Genomic DNA, 22,980 nt, shown 5'->3' with positions numbered 1-22,980 from the left:
TGAATTGGGAAAGCTATGTTGTTTCAGCAAAGAGAATTCTGAGCAATACATTTAAATTAAGAAAAAACACAACAATTATGGTGCTGAATAACAAAACTGGATTGCATTTGTGTTCTGTGTCTGCAGAAATGTGTGGAATTCAAAGCAGATTTTCAGCTGAATTAAAGGGCCGCATCGATGTGTGTTATTCATTAATTCCCTTAGATTTGTGAACCATAACAAACTCCAAGAATAATGGCATATTATTGGAATACCGAAAAAGGCTTAGCTGAATTAAAACCAAGCAAAACACTAATTAAAGGCCCCAGAATTGTGATCATTATGCTCCATATTTACTAACTCAATGCAATGTGGTGAAAATGCTGTTCTTGGTTTAACTTGCGAGTCTATATTGTTTTAGGGTCCTTGCCACCACACAGATGGAGCCTGTTGATGCCAGGAAAGCATTCCCGTGCTTTGATGAACCTGCTATGAAAGCCACCTTCAACATTACCGTGGTACACTTTCCACAATTCGTGGCAATATCAAACATGCCCATTATAAGTAAGTTGAAACCAACTGTTTTCACCTTAAAAGAAACTGCATTAACTTCTTTTAGGATTTCGATCATGGTGATGGGGGAGGCTGTACCATCTGGTAACAGCCCCCAATCTAAATGTACTTGGTGTTTGCCAGACATAGAGGCATCTCCCATGGCCAAAGTAGCCATTCGAACTTGTCGCAGATGCTCAAAGGTCAGAAAAATCGAAAATACAATAAAGAATCGAGAAGGTTAGCCCGTGTTCAGGATGGTGTTGGAGGAAGTGAAGGGCACGTTAGGAAATACTTGCCTACGTAGTTCGGAGACCAGGGTCCAAGCGGCATCATTGGCAAGGGGCAAAAGAGGAGGTTAGGGAGAAGCTGACTCGAGGACGAGGTAGGGCTGTCAGACTGGGCAAGGCGATGAGGGGAGAAGAGAGGCGAGCAGACATTTTGGGGAGTGGCAGGCATGGAACTCGAGCATTGCAAAATAATGCCGGCACTGTTGGGCCCTTTCCCAACACTTCAGTGTGCATTGGGCAACTTAAGTTGCATTACCAGAAGGCCCATGACAGGCCTCCATCTGTGCAGGTTCAATGATGTGCCTTCAGACAGCCTGAGTCTGCCACTACAATGCTTACATTTCCACCTCTTTTTGGAAAGTGGAAAGGTAAACATTACATTGAAACATTCATGCCAAGCCTGAGCATTTGGTTCTATGTGAAAATGTCGCCTGAGAAAAAGTCATCCGGTAGGATATTCTTTTTCCCTGCAACCCTAAAGGCCTTCCCCCACATATTCTAGGACTGGTATTAGTTACTGTTATATGCCCCAGTCCCAGAATTTGTGGGGAAAGTGCTCGGTTTTCTTGGGCGTGCAAACTTGGAGAAATGCTGCCCCTTGGTGGCCTTTTCCCAGGCGACTTTATTATTTCTGTTTGGGGGTGTGAACATCAGGCACAGCACAGTGCTGTGCAGACTCCTGCCTGCTGTGTGCTGTCCTTGGTGCCTGGTGTACGACTGCGACAGAGGATGGCAATCATGAGGAGCAGAACGGCAGATGGGGTACATATCCAAGCAGCTGGCCTCGTGAATGGGAATGCCTTTTGAGCAGTGACAGTCCCTCCTGTAGCTAGCACACACATTGTCTCATTCTGCATGCTTGGTGCGTCGATACAATCGCCCCATAAATGTTTAGTTGAAGTTGTGCGTGTGTTGAAGCAATCCCTCTATTATGGTACTCCATGATTATCAGCATTGAAAGCCATTGTGTGTAACGGGTCTCGGTGAAACAAACAACACCAACTCATTTTGTCAAGGTAGGAATTCCTTTCAGAATATCTATTAAGAGAAAATAGAACTCTCTGTGGACACTTTTAGGTCTTAAACCTGTGAAACTGTTGTGAAATATCAGTTATAACGTTTAATGTTCTCCTGCATCACCACACGCCCGAAACCATATGCATGGGGCTAGGCAAGACCACATGAAAGGTAAGAGATATTGTGTAGAATTTGGAATTTGGAGTTTAAGCGTGCGAAAGCCAAGTGTGGGACGGACAAGAAACTGAAGGTTTGATGGAGCTACTGCAGCACCACACACGTGAGAGAGCTAGCTGCGCAATACAGGTGACCGACCTGAAGGGGTTCTGTCACCTGAAATGTCAATTAAGGATTTTCACTCGGATTTCGACGAGGGAAAGTATTTGTTTTTCAAAAGGAACTCTTTAGTGCTGTTCAGGGCAAGCAGGAGTCTGAATAGACCTCTGCCTGATTGTTGCTTTCCTCATACTTAGCCTATAGGTACAGTACATCATATCTCTTTGCGAATCAGTGACGCCCGTAACAATCTAATTTCCACACTCCAGCACCAACCCACCCACTAGCTCAAATTCACCACGTAGGCCAAGTGTATTCTCAAACACATATACGCACCCCAACAATCACTTTTCTAATTTGGCCCACACGCAAAATAGGTTACTCTTCCCTACTTTGACATAAGTAAGGACACATCTGTGTGCAAAGTGCTCTGGCCGTGAATGATTGTATGATACTCTGTCGAGAAGGTGCGTGGGCTTTAGGGTGCTAACAGGGGATTGTTTTTTTCTAAGGACTGGGGGACACTCCAGTGGCAGAGGCCTAGCAGCTCTGGAATGGCAGGGACTAGAGAAATATAAGGACCGAATAAGTGAAACTCTTTCTTTTCTCCTTAGGCACGACTCAAAAAGTCCTTGGCAACGTCACCTGGAATGTCACAGCATTTCAAAGAACACCAAAGATGTCCACTTACCTGCTTGCGTTGGTTGTCTGTGAATTTTCCTATGTTGAAAAAATAAGCAATGGAGTGCAGGTAAGCTTTGTGTGCGAGGTGGCACTGAGTTAGTCCATGAATGCCATAAGAGCATCTAACCTATGGAGGTGTCCTTATTTTACATTTGTCTCCTTTATGTTTAGATCCGGGTCTGGGCTCCTTCCAAAGCCATTGAGGAAAATCAAGCCGCATATGCCTTGAATATGACGGGACCCGTACTAAATTTCTATGCAAATTATTACAATGTAACATACCCACTGCCGAAGTCAGGTAATACGAACTCTGTGCCCAGGGCTTTAAGTGGGGTAAGAAATCGAGGGGGAGGCCCTCATTTGGGGGGCGTGGCTTGCGGGAGGGGCGTGGCCTAAAAAGTACGCAAATCGTAGGGTATACACACAAATATATATAAATGTTATATATTTGTGTGCGTACCTTACTATGGTTTGTGTACTATGCAAGCCATCTTTTCTAAACATAGAAATATGTAACATATTTCTATGTTTAGAAAAGATGGCTTGCAAAGTACACAAACCATAGTAAGGTACGCACACAAATATATAACATTTATATATATTTGTGTGCATACCCTAGCAAAGTACACAAACCATAGTAAGGTACGCACACAAATATATAACATTTATATATACTTGTGTGCATACCCTAGCAAAGTACACAAACCATAGTAAGGTACGTACCCAAATATATAACATTTATATATACTTGTGTGCATACCCTAGCAAAGTACACAAACCATAGTAAGGTACGCACACAAATATATAACATTTATATATACTTGTGTGCATACCCTACGGTTTGCCTAGTTTTCAGGCCATCTTTTTTAAACATTTCGGGTTTATAAAAGATGGCTTTGAAAGTACACAATTCAAGCCATCTTTTATAAAGCTTTGACTACGACAAAATTGTCCGTCAGCAAAGCTTTATAAAAGATGGCTTGAAATGTGTACTTTCAAAGCCATCTTTTATAAACCTCGAAATATGTCGAGGAATACCCAGGTTCGCCGAGGGTTAAAGACGCCTCGGCGACCTGGGGAAACAAAGGGACAGTAAGTCAGTAACTGCCTCTGGTGACCTCTCGCGCGAGGGGTCACCAGAAGCAGTTAATATGACTGACGGAAGTGGCAGCCAGTCACAGCGTCGCTGTGGCTGGCTGCCACTTCTGTCAGCTTGCCTGACTTCATTGCAGGTGCATCTCCCGTCGCGGCTGCGGCCGCGACTGGATAATGCATCCCGCCATTCCCGCCAATGTTGCTGTAGGAAGGGGCCCCAGCAGGGCCCCGGCTCAGTCCCACTTTTTGGAGACTGCCCGGGCCTGGCCCCGGCAGGCCCCGGCCCACTTTAAGCACTGCCTGTGCCGTTCCTCGGGAGATTTAAGATTGGTCTAAAGGGTGGACACATGAAAGCATTGGCATTTTAAGATCTGCAAGGAGTCCTTTAAAGCATTAGGTTATTATCTGCAAAATCATGTCTGCCATCAGAATGCATTTAGTGGTTGCAACTCACCCAGGTTGTAAGTGGTTTACATTCTTCAGTAGATATTTTGGAATGGTTTCATGAAGATCGGAGTTTGAGGTCCACACAAATCAGGTGATTCCCTCTCTTTGACTATTGACACCCTCCTACAGTTTATGAACTATTGAATGGTACTTTAGGTAATGCATGCCTTATGTGATAAAAGCAAGCACACATTTCCACTTGGGCCGACCCGATAATGAAGCTGGCAGGGTTTTGGTTTCACCGATCATGTGCTTTGGAACGCCCAACCTAAAGGCATCTTTCACGTTGGCAGAATATATTATTTTTTGGCAAGCAATGGAGGTCAATGCTCATCCACTCTTCCCTGCTCCGCTGACCAGTTTTGTTAAAGCTACGCTGCATCAGAGATTCATCACCAGGCAAATCTCCTCTTGGGAAGCCTCAGTCTCTCCATGGGGCCTCCGGAGTCTACTTCCGAAAGATAATACAATATCACCATTCAAACGTGCAATAACCATCACTAGGATATAAACATCTGCTTGACTGGAAAGCTTTTGCAAAGTCTGGTCAAAGACTATTTCCCTCCATAGCTTTGGAAGATGATGGGTATTGTTGTGCCACACCGAGAAGTGTACATTTGCTCCATTCCACTCCTCTTGAATTGTCTACTAGTCTTATGTCACTGAATGAATCTGGTATCTATGCATTTTATTAGACACATATCCCAGATCCCTTCCGAACTTTATGCATTTAAACACAGTAAGATCCAATAAACATCTGACGCTTGAAATAGTTCAATAAAATAACAAGACTTTATAAAACATTGATTCATTGACCCAGGTTGTGTTGGCATGGGTAACTATATGTTATTGCGTACACACATGAGCAACTAAGTGTCTATTGGCCCCAAATCACACATTGGGCCTCATATTGAGCATGGCGGTCCGGAAGCAAGGGGGCCAGTAGCAAGGAACCGACACCCTTTCCGGACTGCCATACTCCAACAATGCCAGTAGGGGCCACGGATCCTCCTGCAGGTCTGACCTGCTGGGAATTCTGGTCCCTACCAGCATTGTCTTCACTGAAACACTGCCACGTTTAGCAATGGTGCTGGTGCTTCAGTGTCCCCATTCCCATGGAGTCAAAAGGGACGCCACGGGAATGGGGACTTATCGTTTTCGCCGCCCGCCAACCCGTTATGCCGCAACTTGTGAACTCCCGGGGTCACCAGGATATCAGGCAGCAGAAACAGTGTTACGGGGTCGGCAGCAAACCCCGGTCGCACCTGCGAGTTACTGCCGACCTCGTAATGAGGCCCATTGGTTCATGAATTATTGCATCAAATTTGCAAAGCAAACATTATAATGCAGGTCTGATATAAAAGTTACGTCGAAACCCCCAAAGCATAGAAATTCTCTGCGTCGGATATCCATGCCCACTCAAGCAATCTCTCAGTGCAAGAATGACTCTCATGTGTGCACCCATTCATGCTCTCTCCATAGACACACCAGCTCCTGTACCATCATAGGATTGCTGGCCTGCTTAATGTTTCAAAGCTTATGTTGCATTCAGCTGGACTAGCTTTTCCAACACTGACACAAAGAAAATGATACAGCATGCAACAATGTACAATGCAAGAGGCAAATGAACAGCCGTACAGCGAGAAACAGAAAAACAGGGGACACACCACAAGGTCAGGGCAGGGTATTAAACAATGGCAATGCTGCCATTTCTCTCATTGCAGCCAAGGGGTATGGACAAGGAGTCACGTTCATGGTACCAGTTATGCCACAAGCCAGGCGCTTGGTTGAAGGTTGTGGTGATTCTTGGCCCAAGGATCTTGACAAGCCAGCTTTTCACTTTGTCATTTGTTTTCTTTTTGGTTTTAATTAAGCAGTCTTGGACAGGTTAGATGAGTGGATGCTGTCACCCACTGAGGAAACAGGAAGAGCAGGGGATGAATCCAATTACAGTGGGGGGGGGAGGGGGCGGAATTGAGTAAAAGTCCTGAATATGAGGGAGGGATGTTTACAGGAAACAAGAAGACATCAGGATGGGCAGGTGTATGGGCTGCAGTCTCAGAAAAGGACATAGGTGTCGATTAAGGTCAGAAAGTGGTGCATGCCAGGATAACAGACATGATTAAGTGTGGCAAGGCATCCAAGGCAGTAGATTTAGAGAAAACGGTTTCGCAAAAATGGGGTTTGTGGCTTTCAAAATCCATGGAAAAAAGTAAGCAGAGGGACCGTTGCTGGGGATGTATTCAGCAAACTAACTGAACAGTTGTTATTAAGTTTGTGGAGAATATCTGCGTTAAATGTTCATCTGCTTTTTTGTTTTCTAGCAAAGTAAGTGGAAAACAAGTACATGGTTTAGAACCATACTTTCCCACCTATTTAGCTAATAGAAATCCAGGAAATTGACTATGCTTTTAACAATTTCTCCAGCGGTGTAATTCCCAAAATATTTTATATACATTTGTGAAGAAAGAAATTCCGAATTTTACCTAATTACACCGGTGGATATACATTTTGGCAGATTTTTTATTAGATTGGGCAATGGGCATATGGTGCAGACACCGATTAGATGAGGATTGGTGCATGTTTCACAGAATTAAGGAGAATGTCTAAATGAAGGAGAATAGCTTATTGGCAAGCAGTACCTTGATACCTGTCTTCTTAGGACATTAAGGAATATTTCAGCATGCTTGGTTGAGGATGCAAGGAACCCCATACAGCTCTGGTCACAAGGACATATTAGAATGCAAAGATTTCAGTATGGACTCAGCAATGGCATCGCAGTACAGAACAGTAAGAAATCGAGACTGGGACAAAGTCAGTATTCGGTAAGGAGTGTGTAGAAAGCTAGCTCTCAGTGATTTGAAGACAAAGAGCACTCAAGTGGCCGGCTAGTGTCTTGCTTGAACCAACTTCTGACGGTTTTCCTATTGATTGACTAACGTCATCAAGATGGGACGGCAGGCTCATTGTTTGCATTTAAAACCAAACTGGAGTCTATATGTTGGGTAATGAACTGTGAAATGTTGTCTGTGGCATCCTGGGTATGTCGCACCTGTGCCTCTCCTTTTCACCTCCAAACTCTTTCCACTTGCTTGGAGAGCTCTGCTAGATGGGTGGGATGCTTACAGCATGCATGCAAACATTGAAGTAGATGAGGAAGGACATAGTGGGACTTCAGGTGCTGCTCAGAAATAAAATGTAGGTTGACACCCAGATGGCAGGACAGTGTGTGGTGATTTAATAGAGGTGGATGCATGGATGGGATTCTCCAAGTTCAGACAACTAGTTTGTCAACCTACAAATGTTGGCCTCAATGTGTTAGGACACTTACCTGGCCTTCTCGTCGCGTCCGTCCCCGGACGTGGCAGTTGTACCCATATTACCGGCTTGGGAAGCGTGGCTGTAGGCAGCGGGCCGACGCTCGACACCTTCGCTTGCATGCGTGAACCTCGCGGGTAACCAGGAACGGGCAGACAAGCTTGTGTTCCAAGCCTCGTTCTGGTGCCCGCTTGGCCGCTACGCATGCGCAGCCCCGCTAGCGTTCCGAGCCCCGCTTTCGTGCCGGACGCTGTAAATAGCGTCCGGCCCTCTACAGATCGCGTCTTAACGCGTTTTGTTCCCCACTTACCGTCGCTTGGTGCCCTTGCATCAGGTTCCTGCTCCTTGGCTCCTGCTTCCTTGTCCGGTTCTCTGGCCTCTCGGGCTACCTTAGCTCCTGTTGGGCCCCTTCGTTGTGGTTCCTGCCTTCCAGTTTTCCCCACTCCTCCTGGGTTCATTTCTGTCGGGATTAGTTTCCCTTGGCTCTGTGGCCCTTAGGAGGTTGTGGGTTCCCCTTCCTGGCTTTCTCCCCTCTCCTTGGGCCTTCCTGTTCCCTGGGTTCCACTCTCTTCCTGATCTCCTTGTTTGCCTGGATCTTCCTTGCCTGTTTGGCTCTGGGTGCCAGCCCTCCTGATTATCAACTGCCTTGGAGGATCGTGCCTGGACATCTTTGAAGACCTTCTCAATCCTCCAGCTTGTGAACCTCTACCGGACCATACCAGCTCAACACCTCATCACCTCCCTGTCAGTGCTTGCACTGTCCCGGCGTCACTTTAATCCGCAGGGAGGTGAGCCAGTGGCGTCGGGAGGTGATTCCAATCCATCCCTGTTCCATTAGAGTTGGGTCGGGGTCGCTTCCTAGCGTTACAATTTCTGCATTCTATTTGAAGGTCTACCAGTCTGGCGTCACCGGCGAGACCAGCAACTGAAACTTCAGGTACGCAGCGCTCCAGAGACGCTCAGTTTAACAGATTAAGATGCCTAACAACCAGTTCCGATTCTGAAATGGAGGATTCTGAGGAATTGAGGAATGAGATCAGGGCCCTACGTGCCGAGATGACAGTATTGCATCAGGAGAATTTGGCCTTACGTCAGCTGGTAGCTCAAGGGGCTACCCCCAGTACCTCTGCAGAGTCTGTGATGGCTCAGACCAGCCCAATAAAATTTGACGGAGATCCTAGACGGGTGGCAGAATTTTGCAATCATTGTAGAATACATTTTTTGTGCCGCCCTACGCATTTCAACCAGGATAAGGCCAAGATTGGGTACATTTTGGGAAATCTAACCGGAAACGCATTGGCCTGGGCCACTCCTTTGGTAGCTGCCAAGAGTCTGGTTCTGGAGGATTTTGTGGCCTTTGAGAAGGCTTTTTTGGAGGTGTTCCAGTCTCCCAACCTCGCCGCTGCTGCGCAAAATCAGCTCATGGACCTGAAGCAAGGATCCAGTGATATAATCACCTACATCAGCCGTTTTCGTCAGCTGGCCACCGATTCACAATGGCCTGAGATTACTCAGAAAACCCTTTTTCGTAGGGGGTTGAGAGAGGAATATAAGGATGAACTTCTCCATATTCCAGAACCTGAAACCCTGCAAGCATTGCAAGAACAAGTGATGCAGATTGATCACAGGTTGTCTGAGAGAAGGGGTGAGAGGCGCCGTTTGGAAAGGTCAATTCCAAGATTCATTCCAGTGCCAGCCAAAGCATCTACCTCATCTGAACCAACTCCTGAACCTATGCAACTGGGAGCGGTCAGAGGTCCCCTATCTGATGCCGAGAAGAAACGTAGACGTGACCTACGGTTGTGCCTGTATTGCGGGGCCTCTGGCCATTATCTCAGTACTTGTCCATTAAGACCACTTCGGAAGTCGGAAAACTGAATGGCCTATCGTTTAGGGGAAAGGCGACGATGGGCCTCTCTTCTTCTACAGTCCTTCCCGATTCAGCACAGGTCCGACAACCCATGCAACCAGTCGTGCTTATGGTTTTAACACTCAAGGTCTCTTGGTCAGGAAAAGAACCCATTAAGGTACTGGGATTATTGGATTGTGGAGCCTCTGGAAATTATATGGACGCTGTTTTTGCCATCAGGAATGGTATTGCCTTGATTGAAAAGAATTGTGCTTCAGTGGTGGAAGTTATTGACGGTACCCCGTTGTCTTCGGGTCCGGTCCATCAACATTCCGAGACACTGAGTTTGTGGATTGAAGAACATCACGAAAAGATCTCTCTGGATGTCATCAAGACTCCCTCTTATCCGATCATTTTGGGATTGCCTTGGTTGTTACACCATAACCCCAACATCAACTGGCAGACTCGGACCTTGGTTTTCACCTCTGATCATTGTGTGCAGGACTGTTGCCATATCGGTTCTTCTTCAACGCAATCATCGGTTGCCACCCAGACTGAAGGGGTTGGTGTGCCACGCTTACTCTCTGTTTCTTCAGTTCCCTCTGAATATGCTGAACTTCATGAGGTTTTTTCTGAACCTAAGGACATTCCCTTACCTCCTCACAGATCTTTTGATTGTGCCATCGACCTGTTGCCCGACGCTGTGATTCCACATGGCAAGGTGTACTCCCTGACCGCTCAAGAAAAGGAGGTTTTGCAGGAGTATCTTGAAGAATGTCTTCAGAAAGGGTATGTTGCTCCTTCTAATTCACCGGCAGGATTCCCACTGTTTTTTGTAAAGAAGAAGGAGGGTACCCTGCGCCCGTGTGTTGATTATCGCCAACTAAACGACATCACTAGAAAGGATAGATACCCACTTCCCTTGATTCGATCCATTTTGGAATCTTTACGTGAGTCAAGAATATTTTCCAAGTTCGATCTCCGTGGAGCCTACCATTTGGTACGGATAAAGGCCGGAGATGAATGGAAGACGGCCTTCAAGACTCCAAGCGGGCACTATGAATACAGAGTTATGCCTTTTGGGCTATGTAATGCCCAAGCTGTCTTTCAGCGTCTAATGGATCATATATTTTCTGATTTAATCGGGACCTCAGTCTGGGTTTATTTGGATGACATATTGGTGTTTTCATGAAATCTCGAAGAGCACATAGTACATGTAAAAGAGGTACTTCGGCGGCTACATGTGAATAACCTTTACGCTAAGCTTGAAAAATGTCTTTTTCACCAAGACCACATTGAATTTCTTGGGTATGTAATCAGTGCGTCGGGTATACACATGGATCCAGCCAAGGTTCATGCAATCCTAGAATGGAAAGTTCCCAGCGACAGAAATTCTCTTCAACGTTTTCTTGGATTCATTAATTTCTACCGGAGATTCATTCCATCTTTTTCGCAATTATCTGCACCCTTAACCTGTTTGACCAGCAGTAAGAGAATCTTTGTTTGGGGGCATGATGCTGCCGCCTCTTTTGAGCAATTAAAGAAGGCCTTTAGTTCCGTGCCTATTTTACATCATCCCCAAGACGACCAGCCGTTTATCGTGGAAGCCGACTCTTCGGATTTTGCTGTGGGAGCCGTTCTACTTCAGATGGCTCTGAGCATTGGAATGGAGTTCCCTGTAGCCTACTACTCCAGAAAACTTACGGCTAGTGAACGGAACTATCCCATTATCGAAAAGGAACTACTGGCCATCAAGACCGCCTTTGAAGAATGGCGCCATCATCTTCTCGGAGGACGCTTTCCGGTGGAGGTACGCACTGACCATCGAAACTTGCAATTTCTACGCTCTCTGCAGTGTCGGACCTCCCGCCATGCTCGATGGGCCTTTTTTTTCACAGTATGATTTCCATATCACCTATGTACCCAGTAGCAGTAATGTGAAGGCGGATGCTCTTTCCCGTTCTTTGGCTGATGATGTGCAACATGAAGGACGAGACCAGCCTGTGATTGCTCCCAAGCATTTTCTACTGGCTTTGCCATCGTTCTTGCATAGGGTGGTACAAGCTACCTTGTCTGATTCTTCTCGGGATACGTTGATGAGACGTCACCAGTTGAGGGAGAAGGACGGATTGCTTTTTTTTCAGTATAGGTTATACCTACCCACGGATGAGCTTCGCAAGACAATCCTACAAAGCTTTCACAACTCCAAGATAGGAGGTCACCGTGGTATTCGGTCTACGCAAGAACTCATTTCTCGACATTTTTGGTGGCCTAAATGGACTTTGCAAGTCAGACGTTATGTGGAATGCTGCCCCATCTGTGCCCAGGTCAAGGTTCCACGCATGCAGTCTCTAGGTCTTTTACATCCCATGGAAACACCGCTTTTTCCTTGGCATACAATCGCCACTGATTTCATTGTCGACCTTCCGCCCTCCGAAGGTCATACCTGTATCATGGTTATCGTCGACTGTTTCACCAAGATGGCCCACTTCATTCCCATCCCAGGAATTCCCACGGCTGCTCTAGTAGCATGTGCCTTTTTGCACAATGTATTTCGTCTGCATGGATTACCTGTCAAGATAATATCTGACCGTGGTTCTCAGTTCATCTCTTCCTTTTGGGGTCAGTTGTGCCAGCATTTAGGCATCCATAGGGCACTCAGTTCTGGCTATCATCCACAAACCAATGGACAGACAGAAAGGACAAACCAAACGTTAGAACAGTACCTCCCTTGTTTTGCCAATGCCTCCCAAACAAATTGGATGTCGCATCTCGATTTGGCCGAAGTTGCGTATAACAATTCAGTTCATTCTGCAATCGGACTAAGTCCCTTTTTCTGTACATTTGGCCTTCATCCCAGATTGCTGCCTTTTACGCCAGTACAATCAAGTAATGTTCCTTCGGCGGATCGCCTTGTCACCGATATCCAGAATCTGCAGCATCAAGCGGCTGGTACCCTGGCCAAGGCACGTGAGACCATGAAGAGACAGGCCGATAAACATCAGAGCCCTGAGCCACCATTCCGGGTGGGAGATCTTGTGTGGTTATCTTCCAGATATTTGCCTGCACGGAACGTACCCTTGAAATTAGCTCCCAAGTTTTTAGGCCCCTTTCCGATTGTCAAGAGGGTATCTTCTGTAGCTTTTGAACTTAGGTTGCCAGAATCCTGGAGGGTCCACCCTGTTTTTCATGTATCTCTTTTAAAGGCTTATCATTCAGATCCCTTCCATCATGCCTGCCCCCGACCCGCTGCCATTGACGTTGAAGGTTTCCCTGAATTTGAGGTGCAGGAAATATGTGATTCCCGTCTCTTTAGGGGTAAATTGCAGTATTTGATTGACTGGAAGGGCTATCCTGCCTGTGATCGCACTTGGGAACCTTTTGAGAACGTTCATGTCCCTCGTTTGGTTAGGGAATTTTATGCCCGTTTTCCTTGGAAGCCGGGTTCTTCCGGTCTTTCCGGAGGGGGGTATGGTGTTAGGACACTTACCTGGCCTTCTCGTCGTGTCCGTCCCCGGACGTGGCAGTTGTACCCATATTACCGGCTTGGGAAGCGTGGCTGTAGGCAGCGGGCCGACGCTCGACACCTTCGCTTGCATGCGCGAACCTCGCGGGTAACCAGGAACGGGCAGACAAGCTTGTGTTCCAAGCCTCGTTCTGGTGCCCGCTCGGCCGCTACGCATGCGCAGCCCCGCTAGCGTTCCGAGCACGCTTTCGTGCCGGATGCTGTAAATAGTGTCCGGCCCTCTACAGATCGCGTCTTAACGCGGTTTGTTCCCCACTTACCGTCGCTAGGTGCCGTTGCATCAGGTTCCTGCTCCTTGGCTCCTGCTTCCTTGTCCGGTTCTCTGGCCTCTCGGGCTACCTTAGCTCCTGTTGGGTCCCTTCCTTGTGGTTCCTGCCTTCCAGTTTTCCCCTCTCCTCCTGGGTTCATTTCTGTTGGGATTAGTTTCCCTTGGCTCTGTGGCCCTTAGGAGGTTGTGGGTTCCCCTTCCTGGCTTTCTCCCCTCTCCTTGGGCCTTCCTGTTCCCTGGGTTCCACTCTCTTCCTGATCTCCTTGTTTGCCTGGATCTTCCTTGCCTGTTTGGCTCTGGGTGCCAGCCCTCCATATTATCAACTGCCTTGGAGGATCGTGCCTGGACATCTTTGAAGACCTTCTCAATCCTCCAGCTTGTGAACCTCTACCGGACCATACCAGCTCAACACCTCATCACCTCCCTGTCAGTGCTTGCACTGTCCCGGTGTCACTTTAATCCGCAGGGAGGTGAGCCAGTGGCGTCGGGAGGTGATTCCAATCCATCCCTGTTCCATTAGGGTTGGGTCGGGGTCGCTTCCTAGCGTTACAATTTCTGCATTCTATTTGAAGGTCTACCAGTCTGGCGTCACCGGCGAGACCAGCAACTGAAACTTCAGGTACGCAGTGCTCCAGAGACGCGCAGCTTAACACAATGTCATCTACCCACAAACCGCGTTATCTCGCTCCAGGCATTGACGCCATACCATTCTTGGTCTGGTGCCTTGGTGCAAGGAGTAGTAGGATTGAACGACTTTGAGACATCAGTTAAATTGGGGGAAGCTTTGAACCCATTTCTAGTTGCAGCGAAGGTTTGGCGAAACAGATTGTGACTGATGTGGTAAGTCAGAATCAGGAGATGGACAAGGTAGCATTTTGAGTCAAAATGTTCTTTATTTGAATGGCCAAAACCTATTCTATCTTTTTGTTTCTTGGCCGTATGGCTAACAGAAAAGGAAAAGTCTAAAAGAGGGCTTGTCAGGATGTCCTACAATATAAATGAGGTCAACCATCCACAAAACCTATTCTCACCTGATTACTTTCCCTACTACTGTGGACACAAAAAGCCTAACTTTAACAAAAGTAGAATAAGGGCCTCTGCCCAAAAGGAAAGAATGCTGGCTCGTTTCTGACCGCAGCCTGATATGTCTTCATCAAACCAAAGGGACTCCATGCCACGTGACAAAGTTCAAATCAGAATAACACATGTTTCTTCAAGCTTCCGCTCCTTGTGGTTGTGTGACAGTCTTAAATAAAGGGACTTCTTGGCCGGTAGCACAGTTCGAAACAGAAGAACAAATGCCTCTTTCTAAAGCACTTATCTTAGTCTCTGGTTTTCTTCTATCATTGGGAACCGTCTGGTTCCTAAATCCACAACAAGTATTCTTCTTGGTTTTCCCAAGAGTACTCTTCAGTGAATTGTCTCAGGAGTTTTAACCTTCCCTGGGGTCTTGGGTCTCAGCCTGTACCTTGGAATTTGATGTCTCTCAGCACACCTTGGGGCCTGGCTTTTCACCCCTGCATCTTGGGGTCTGCTTTCGATCATTCTGCCTTGGGGATTTGCTTAGCTTATCCCAGCTTGGGGTTTTGGGTCTCTTTTTCTTAGTCCATTTTGGAGTTTCATTTCTTTCTCCCCAGCTGGGAGTTTCCATTCTTTCACCCCTCCCTGGGCTCTAGCTGGACCTTTCCACCTTCCTCCCGGTTCTCTGGAGCAGCTGTGTACCTCCTTTCTCCATGCAAATGCTCCACTGGACTAGCCTTGCATTAGGCCAACACAGGTTTTCCACCTTCTTTGTGGCGTTCTGCCTCTTGAGGAGCTGTTGCTCCCTTCCCACTGCCTTCCAGCACAGTATCAGCATCAGTTTATCTTTACGCCGCTTGCTCGCTGCTTAGGCGTTCTCCATTGCTTGGTGTTCTAGCGAGCTAGGGTTTTCTGGTGGGTGTTCTTGGATGTTGCTGAGTGTTCTTCGGGTTTGACTGCACTTCTGTATGCCACATTGGGCATGAGCTAGCTTCTCCTTGCCATGCCTCCTAGTAGGAGGTTTCACCACCTCTGCAGCTCCGCATGCTTCTCTCCTCCAGTGTAGCAATGCTGATTGAGTCTTTATGTTCCACACAAGCAGGGGCTGGGTCTATTCTTTGTTCTTTCATCTGAAGTATAGAAAGTGCCCTAGAAGGGTCAGAAACCATACCAGACATTAGTGTAGGAATTTGCAAGTTACTATATAGTGCAACTCCCACATATCCAACAAAACTATTATGAAATGCAGCCTGTGGGCACTCCATGCTTGCACCATGGTGCCAGTGTGGCCCTGCAGTAGTCTACTACAGACTGCTGGGTCTTTGCTTCTTGGGCTCACCAGCAGCTGCTGTACTAGTGCCAGTGACCTGTGGTGGTCATCACTGCCATTCTACCCCTGTGACTCCAAGTGCTTCCTGCTTTTTGCCACTCTATGTCTTGGCATGCCATGTTTGGCAGACTTAGTCAGTACAGTAAGTGAGGTGATGAAAGGCAAGGCTGTACACCCCGCACTGCTTAATGAGCTGCATCCCCACTCCACTGCTCTATGGTTTATTGCTTCTCCAGATGAATTTGGTACTCACCCTTTCTGATTTCTCTAGCCTCTTCTTGTTCCTCGTTATGGATATCATTCAGAAAGACTGTCATCCTCATTTGAAAATGAGTGGTTTGTTAAATGGAGGTGTACAAGTGAGGCACATTGCTTTTATATGGTTCATAGTGACTGTTTCGACAGTTACAGTTTCGAATGACAAAAGTTCCGACACAGAAGTGTCAAAAAAAAAGTTTGCATTTTCTTTTTTTTATGGGGGGTGACCCCTAAACCCCTGTTTTTTTAAAACACTTATTTTACCATACAAACTTAAAATAAACCCTTCAATATTAAAAAAAAATACATATGAAACTTTTTTTTTTAAAACTTTTGTTTCGGAACTTTTGTCATTCGAAACTATTGTTTCGAAACTTTGACTGGACACCCTTTTATACATGGATTTAATGCCCTAGCCTATTTCTTGCTGACTCAAGGTGGTGGAGGGCACTTTTTATAGATAACATCTGGTTCACTTTACAGCTGCATGCCGTTTTCATGCAGGCATAAAAAGAATGGATTCCGGTTGAATGCACCTTGGTTTTGCACCTGCCCAAAAGCAGGCGAATGCCAAAGAAATCCAATAGTAAACGCTGTCTGCAAAGCATGAGCCAGAGAGGAAAGTGGAACAGTAGAGTGAGTTTGCATCGCTTTCACTCTTTCCTTTTCCTCTCTGCCTTGTGAACATTGAAAAGTGGAGGCCTTGCACCCCACAGAATTTGCTAACGTGGGGAGTCCCCTGCATGCAATTGCCCTATTTATTTTAGAAAATGAGGATGCATATCTCTTGAAGTTTGCCCTATGTTGTGGGCTTTCTACTTGTCAAAAAATGGTATCTTCTTCTTTTAACAAGTGTTTATTTTATATTTCAGATCAGATAGCTATGCCTGACTTTAATGCAGGGGGCATGGAGAACTGGGGTATTGTCATTTACAGAGCGTCGGCACTGATGTATGACCCCCTGCAATCATCGGCCAAAAACAGAGAGAGAGTGGCTACTATTATCACTCATGAGCTTGCCCACCAGGTATTATGTGTATATGACTTAATTTTGTATTTATGAATTTTAGAACGCAATCATAGCAACAAAGCAACACAGCACCGTACAAAGATGGTGGGGCACAATGTCAAATGTGGTGGGGGAAGGGCGGACTCTTGAGAAGGTGGAGTGAAAGAGATGGAAAAGAGGGTGTCCAGGATCACAGCTCAAGTGGGATTCGAGGACGTACTTTTTGAAGACGTGGATCTTTAGCTCCCTTAGTTAACAGCTTGGGGGCCATCGCCAAAGTACTCTCATTTCTCGTTTGAATGTTTTAGTTTCCTGGTCCTAAGAATGTGGTGTGTGAAGGGGCACTCCCTGTCGATGTATAAGCCATGGGATTTGCCCTTGCCGGCTAGCTGGGGTGTGAAGCCATCTAGGTTCATGTCAACGGGTGATCTTGGAATCTGTGAAAAATAGTGGTGGAGCTTTAAAACGTTTAACACCACTAATTATACCTCACAGCGTCTTGTATTTATATTGATTCAGCCAGACTATCCGTTTTAAATATTAGTCTATAATGTTCCTGAAAATAAGTTAATTATTGACAGGAGACATGCCCTTTTCATAGTGCCAGGATTAACAGAATGATCTAGTGACTTCTGTTTAATATTACTGTGAATTTGGGGTTAGTGAGGAGGATAGCAGAGTTGGGGCCAAGTGGTTGACATCATTGTGTACTTTTCAAAGAGCCTTTAAGTGGATATTAGCTTTGAACCAGAAATCAATAAAATAGTTTAGAATTATTTTTTTCTGTGCTTGGTAGAGTTGATAGTATTTACGGAAACTGTAGTTAACTCTAATCACTCCTGACAGATTCTGTTGAAAGCTGTGATTTAAAACTGATCAAAATTAGCCAAAATTCTGAACTGGAAGCGTTTTTAATGCCGTGTGAGAATGCATCAGAGCTCATAGCTAAGATTGTTAACCCCTCCCACCTGTCTTTTCACAAATTGTGACACCACCAGCAGGCTGGTGTCACCAGAACACATATCACACACAGGCTGGTAGTGTTGCTAGTGAAGGGCTATGAAACCCCCTGGATGCTATTTAAGGATAAGGGGGGATAGCAAATGCTACTCATTTATTGCTGGAGCCCACTTAATCTGCCTATGGATCTTCTTACTATAAGCACAGCTTTACTCTTGGCCAGTTTTCAAAACAGTTTTTTTTATTTGCGTTATAGTGTACAAAATACCTTTACACAAATTATTCATAAACAAAATTCATTAAAAAAAAACCTGTACTTGTCTTAATTTATTTTTCTAAAATCCAGACTAATCTTTAAAAAAAAATCCACTAAAACCCACATTATCAGTTATCACATAGCATATCATTCAAAAGCATATCCTCTCCAATGGCAATTACTTGATCGTTACAAATCTTTAGAAAAAATGTCACCAGGGCTAAAATGAACGAGACTTGTGACGTTGTCATCAGTCTGTTCCAAACATCCACGGAAACAACTGCTGAGGGCGAATGCACAAAGGACCGAAGAAATGATGTCCGATCCGAAGCCGTTGAAGGACATTTCATGACCACATGTTTGAAAGTCTCGACATCCTCAGTTTTACACAAACAACATTTCCGCAATTCCTTTAGGATACCCAGACTCGGACGCATTTTTTCTAATGTTGGTAGGCATTTCAGTCTAAATTTAAGGTACCACTTGCAAAACGTCTTTGCAGGGAACGTTCTCAGGTACGGTCTAAAGTCCTTCGTTGATTTTTACAACTACTTAATGATTTAAATGTTTCCTTTTTTTCATAGACATGTATGTGAAAACGATTGTATGCCCCTGATGAAGAGTGATAGAAACTCGAAACGCGTTGAGCCAACCTACATCATTTGTACAAATAAAAAACTGTATATTGAACATTTATTTCAAAGTTGTCAAGGATAATTTTATGGCCCATTTGGCCTCGTCTACAAAGTGTTCGAAAATGTCTAAAATATGTATAACACACTAACCAGTAAATTGTAAGTTGGAATACATTTGGCTATCCCCATTGTGGGGCTCCTGAATAGTTACCTAGCTTTCAAATTCTAAAACTACATTTAGGCTTAGGACTTATCGACAGTGTGCAGGGGACACAGGTTTCCTACCATAGGAAATCACCTTCTTTTTGTTATTGGAAGTAGTACACATTCAGTAAGCAGTCTCACAGAAGTTTCACTATCTATTAAAAAGAAATAGGGTCATAGATGATCCCTTTGGAGCGCTCCAATGAACTTCTCATGTGATAGTTGTCAAATTCCTTAGATTAAGTTTAAGTTACGCACCAGACAAAAGTGAATGAAACCCACTGAAGGCCTTTCCCAAATCCAAAGCTGTCAAATTCAAATGTTGCAACGAATAACATCGGTAACCATGTCACTGGTAGCAGAATGAGCAAACATGATCAACATGGTTTGAAAGGTCTGCAAGTGAATAGCAGTGGTTTCTGTTCTGGTGCTCATAGGCATGAAATGGACCTCAGCACTTGAAGAGAATTAATATAGTCCAGGTGACTTGTTGTTAGGCTACCTTATACCAAAATCTTCTCCTTGTCATTGATAAAACGTTAGTATTATTTCCAGCACCTCTTTTGGGAATTGCAGCATTTGACATTTTCAATTTCTTTTTCTAGTGAAAGACCATCACCCAAGACAATCTCTAATTTGAATGGGACAGTGGTAAATTAATGAATATATAAATTGTATTTTGTCATGCATGTCATAAAAGTCACAAACATAAACTGAAATCTAATAAACATAAATCTAAGAATCATACAATAAAAAAACAACTGTTGACAATGATAAACAAACATTTTTTACATATGAAATGTTAAAAAGATAATCAGTGTAACTACCAAAGCTAAAGATAAACGGTCTATCAGAATTGTTCCTTAGAAAAAATAGTAGGTCCCAAGTGACTGCCCTGTTTGGAATCCATTTTTAATAGAAAGATTCCTAAAAGGAGCTCACTTCAAAGTGTAACTCAAGAAAGAATATTCATCAGTGAAAGATTGCTTGGGTAATTGCAGAAGCATCAGAAAATGCCCCCATTTAATTTGATAGATAATTGGGAATCTGGACTTCATGTGATGGATTCTAAGCATCTGATTACTAGCAGGTGTATGCTGGAAATCCAAATCCAAACAGGGCAGGATGGAATAGCATGAAGTTACGTGATGTAGGTTGTGGAATCATTTTCCTCCTCAGCTGCTTATGTTGTCTGGACAATAATATAACATGAATCTCAGTCTCTTCCTGACTTGTACAGCAATGAAAAAGGTTGGGTTCCTGACTCATCTTTTGACCCACCAGCACGTTGTTAGCGATGGGAAACATTCTGAGCTTGAATTCTGATAACTGCTACTTGTCTTTCAGTGCTGGGATCCATGTCAAATAGGGTTCGTAATAATGAAATGTATAAAAATTATTATTTTGCTTGAACAGCTCATCATTCTGCTTAATTTCTTGATATCAATCTCCCAGCAATAGACATATTTTATCTCGATCTCCTTTCACTATTATAATAAGTGATTTGAGAAAATGGACGCTCCGCACATGTAGAGACATGGACGAGCCATGGAATCTTTGATGAAAGTTACAAGCCAATGCATCGCTAAGAATGGTACAAGTAAATATTGCTGATACATTGGATCAGAATGGCGACTAGAATAACTCTAGTGACATTTAATTTTTAATGAGATGAAATGTATGCCAGCCTCTCTAGGAATTGCAAAGTTGGCCACACCTTCAGGGACCTGCAATGCTCATTTCAAAAACAAATCTTCTAAGACATGATCCTGTGCATAACGTGAGAACTCCTAAACCCCAGATCCATACAAGCCTATGGCTTTGGATTTTGCTTTATTGATTCGTAGGATCACCAGTAATGGTTGCTTCCCAAAATGTTTCATAGGACTTAATATACCTTGTAAAGTGGCGTTACCAAGATCTAAAATAGAAGGACATGATGGGTTCAGTCTAAGGGATTTGAGTTCGATCTCTGCAGCATTTAGGTTGAGAATAATTTCTCACATGGATCTGTAGAAATCCGGGAGCAGTTTGTGCACAATTCAAAAACAATGTTCCCTCATTGGTCAATTTGACCATTAAAAGTAGATACCATTAAATGTAGAGTGTTATCTAAAGTGGGGTGCAGAGCAAACTCAAATTTGAATATTTTTGTTTGCAAGGGTCAATATAAGCATCATATAATTGCTGTGATGATGCCTAGTAGTACTGATTATTAGCAGGAGAACTGACAAAGTCTTCTTTTCAACAGTTTCCTCAATTAAAGAGGATGGGAGAGCTTTGGAGAAATTGAGACATTGCAGAAGAGAGAGTTCCAAAGTAAAGCTCCTCTACAGAAAATCCTTGCCCTCCCATACAAGAGGGTTTGAGTTTCGGGAGGAGGAATTCTAATAGATTCATGGAGGAAAAGCAGAGTGGACTTGCAGGAATGAGTGATAATGACATTATCAATATAGAATGACACATTTTCAAGAATGGATTTGTGAATTTAGTTCAGGCCTTACTTGAAAAGTGCATCTGTCTTGAATAGGTTGCCAGCGAGGCGCTTTATGAACTGGGCAGATTGGATATCTGTGCTCTGCATTAGAAACTCATCACAGCTGCAGAGTTTTACTGTGAACGTCAGATGTCCCACATCTCTTCTCTCATCTATTCATGGCCCATCATTAGTCACTGCTCTCTATGGAGGATATCAATGAGAAAGAGAGCCAGCACTGCCATTAGGGTTCAAAGAAGGCTTGCAGTCATCGTTCTGAGGAACTCAAAGAGCTACAGGTCTCTGTGATCAATTTATACCTCTTGTCCTCCTCACCAGTAATCCCAGCAAGGCCAGCAGGCTGACCTGGTATATTCCAGGTCCTTGCTGCACCTAACACGTGTAAATTGGCAGTAGTGGTAGAAAAGGAAAGGCAGGTTCTGAGTGTCAAGAAATTGGAAACTCTTTTGGGATTGCATACTCAAACATCTTATGTTTATTTCCAGAAGAACAATTTCTTGGTTTTTTCTGAGGGAAGAGCACAAGCACTGAATTTTTAATTACATTTTAGATTTAAAATATAATGCTTAAAAGTGATTGAGAATCTGAGAACCCCAAAAATGTAGACCTTCCCATGACCATGCACAATGGCCAATTATATATAATCATCATTTGGAGGAGTTTATTTCAGTTAAATGACAGAAATGCAATCTTCACTTGTGAGATGAGAGATGTATAGGTTTTCAAGCAGACTGCCATACTTCAAGTTGAAGGCAGATCAGTGATGCTCCAAAACAACAAGTCCAAGATTTTGAAGACTCCTAGAGTTCTCTACATGAATTGCAGAGATATGATCTAGTGCTTGTGAGGTTAATAATGTGGCAGCACTGTCCATATGGTTTTAAAGAGATGATGCCTAGATCAATCAATATGGTACTTGTAAGACATGGCCAAACAAAATCAAGGGCTATGAAACAATTGGGTTTTGGAAACCATAATCAGAAGTGCCTAGAGATAAGCCATGCCAGGTTCTTCAAGTTTGACACATCGACAATGTGCTAAAGCAGCTTACATACCAGATAAGTGTGGGTGGCAGATGTTTGAAGCCCAATCAGCACAAACAAACAAAACGTTTTGAAAAAGCAGAACAATTTCAGTTTAATCAGACTGGATGCCTGGTAATTCTCCATGAGCCTTCCTTTGGAGATTTTCTCACAATAAACAAAAACAAGAGCAAGTTTGCAAGAATCATGGAGCAGGAAGTGATGAAAGATATAACTATGGGGGAGGGGGGGTTGAGACCACGAGTAAAATGGGGGCTCTGTGTTGAACTCCAAACACCGTAATTCAATTATGGCTAAAATCCTGATGACATTCTATACCACCCAGTAAATCTGACTGCCTCGACAAACCCTAGGACTTTTGGATCCCATTGGGCTGTGGCAGTGTGTTGAAGATGTCGTCTTGCTAAGCGGATTCAATGACCTGGCCCGTGGGACTCTGATTCTCGGTAGCAGACAGAAAGGCTACA

General features: G+C 44.5%; 1 protein-coding gene across 1 annotated transcript in view; it reads left to right on the top strand.

The window, feature by feature from the left end:
- LOC138504107 (aminopeptidase N-like) overlaps positions 1-22,980 on the top strand; it is a 268,498-nt gene that overhangs the window by 36,435 nt on the left and 209,083 nt on the right. Inside the window, exons 2-5 of the mRNA XM_069624318.1 lie at positions 401-543; positions 2,729-2,865; positions 2,970-3,096; positions 16,782-16,936. Of these exons, the coding sequence (XP_069480419.1) occupies positions 401-543; positions 2,729-2,865; positions 2,970-3,096; positions 16,782-16,936 (562 nt within the window). The remainder of the gene's footprint in view (positions 1-400; positions 544-2,728; positions 2,866-2,969; positions 3,097-16,781; positions 16,937-22,980) is intronic.

The sequence above is a fragment of the Ambystoma mexicanum genome, chromosome 11 (genome assembly GCF_040938575.1).
Source record: "Ambystoma mexicanum isolate Mex_15411 chromosome 11, UKY_AmexF1_1, whole genome shotgun sequence".
NCBI classification, from domain to species: Eukaryota; Metazoa; Chordata; class Amphibia; order Caudata; family Ambystomatidae; genus Ambystoma; species Ambystoma mexicanum.
The sequence above is the reverse complement of the archived record's forward strand: the minus strand, read 5'-3'. Positions and strand labels throughout refer to the sequence as shown.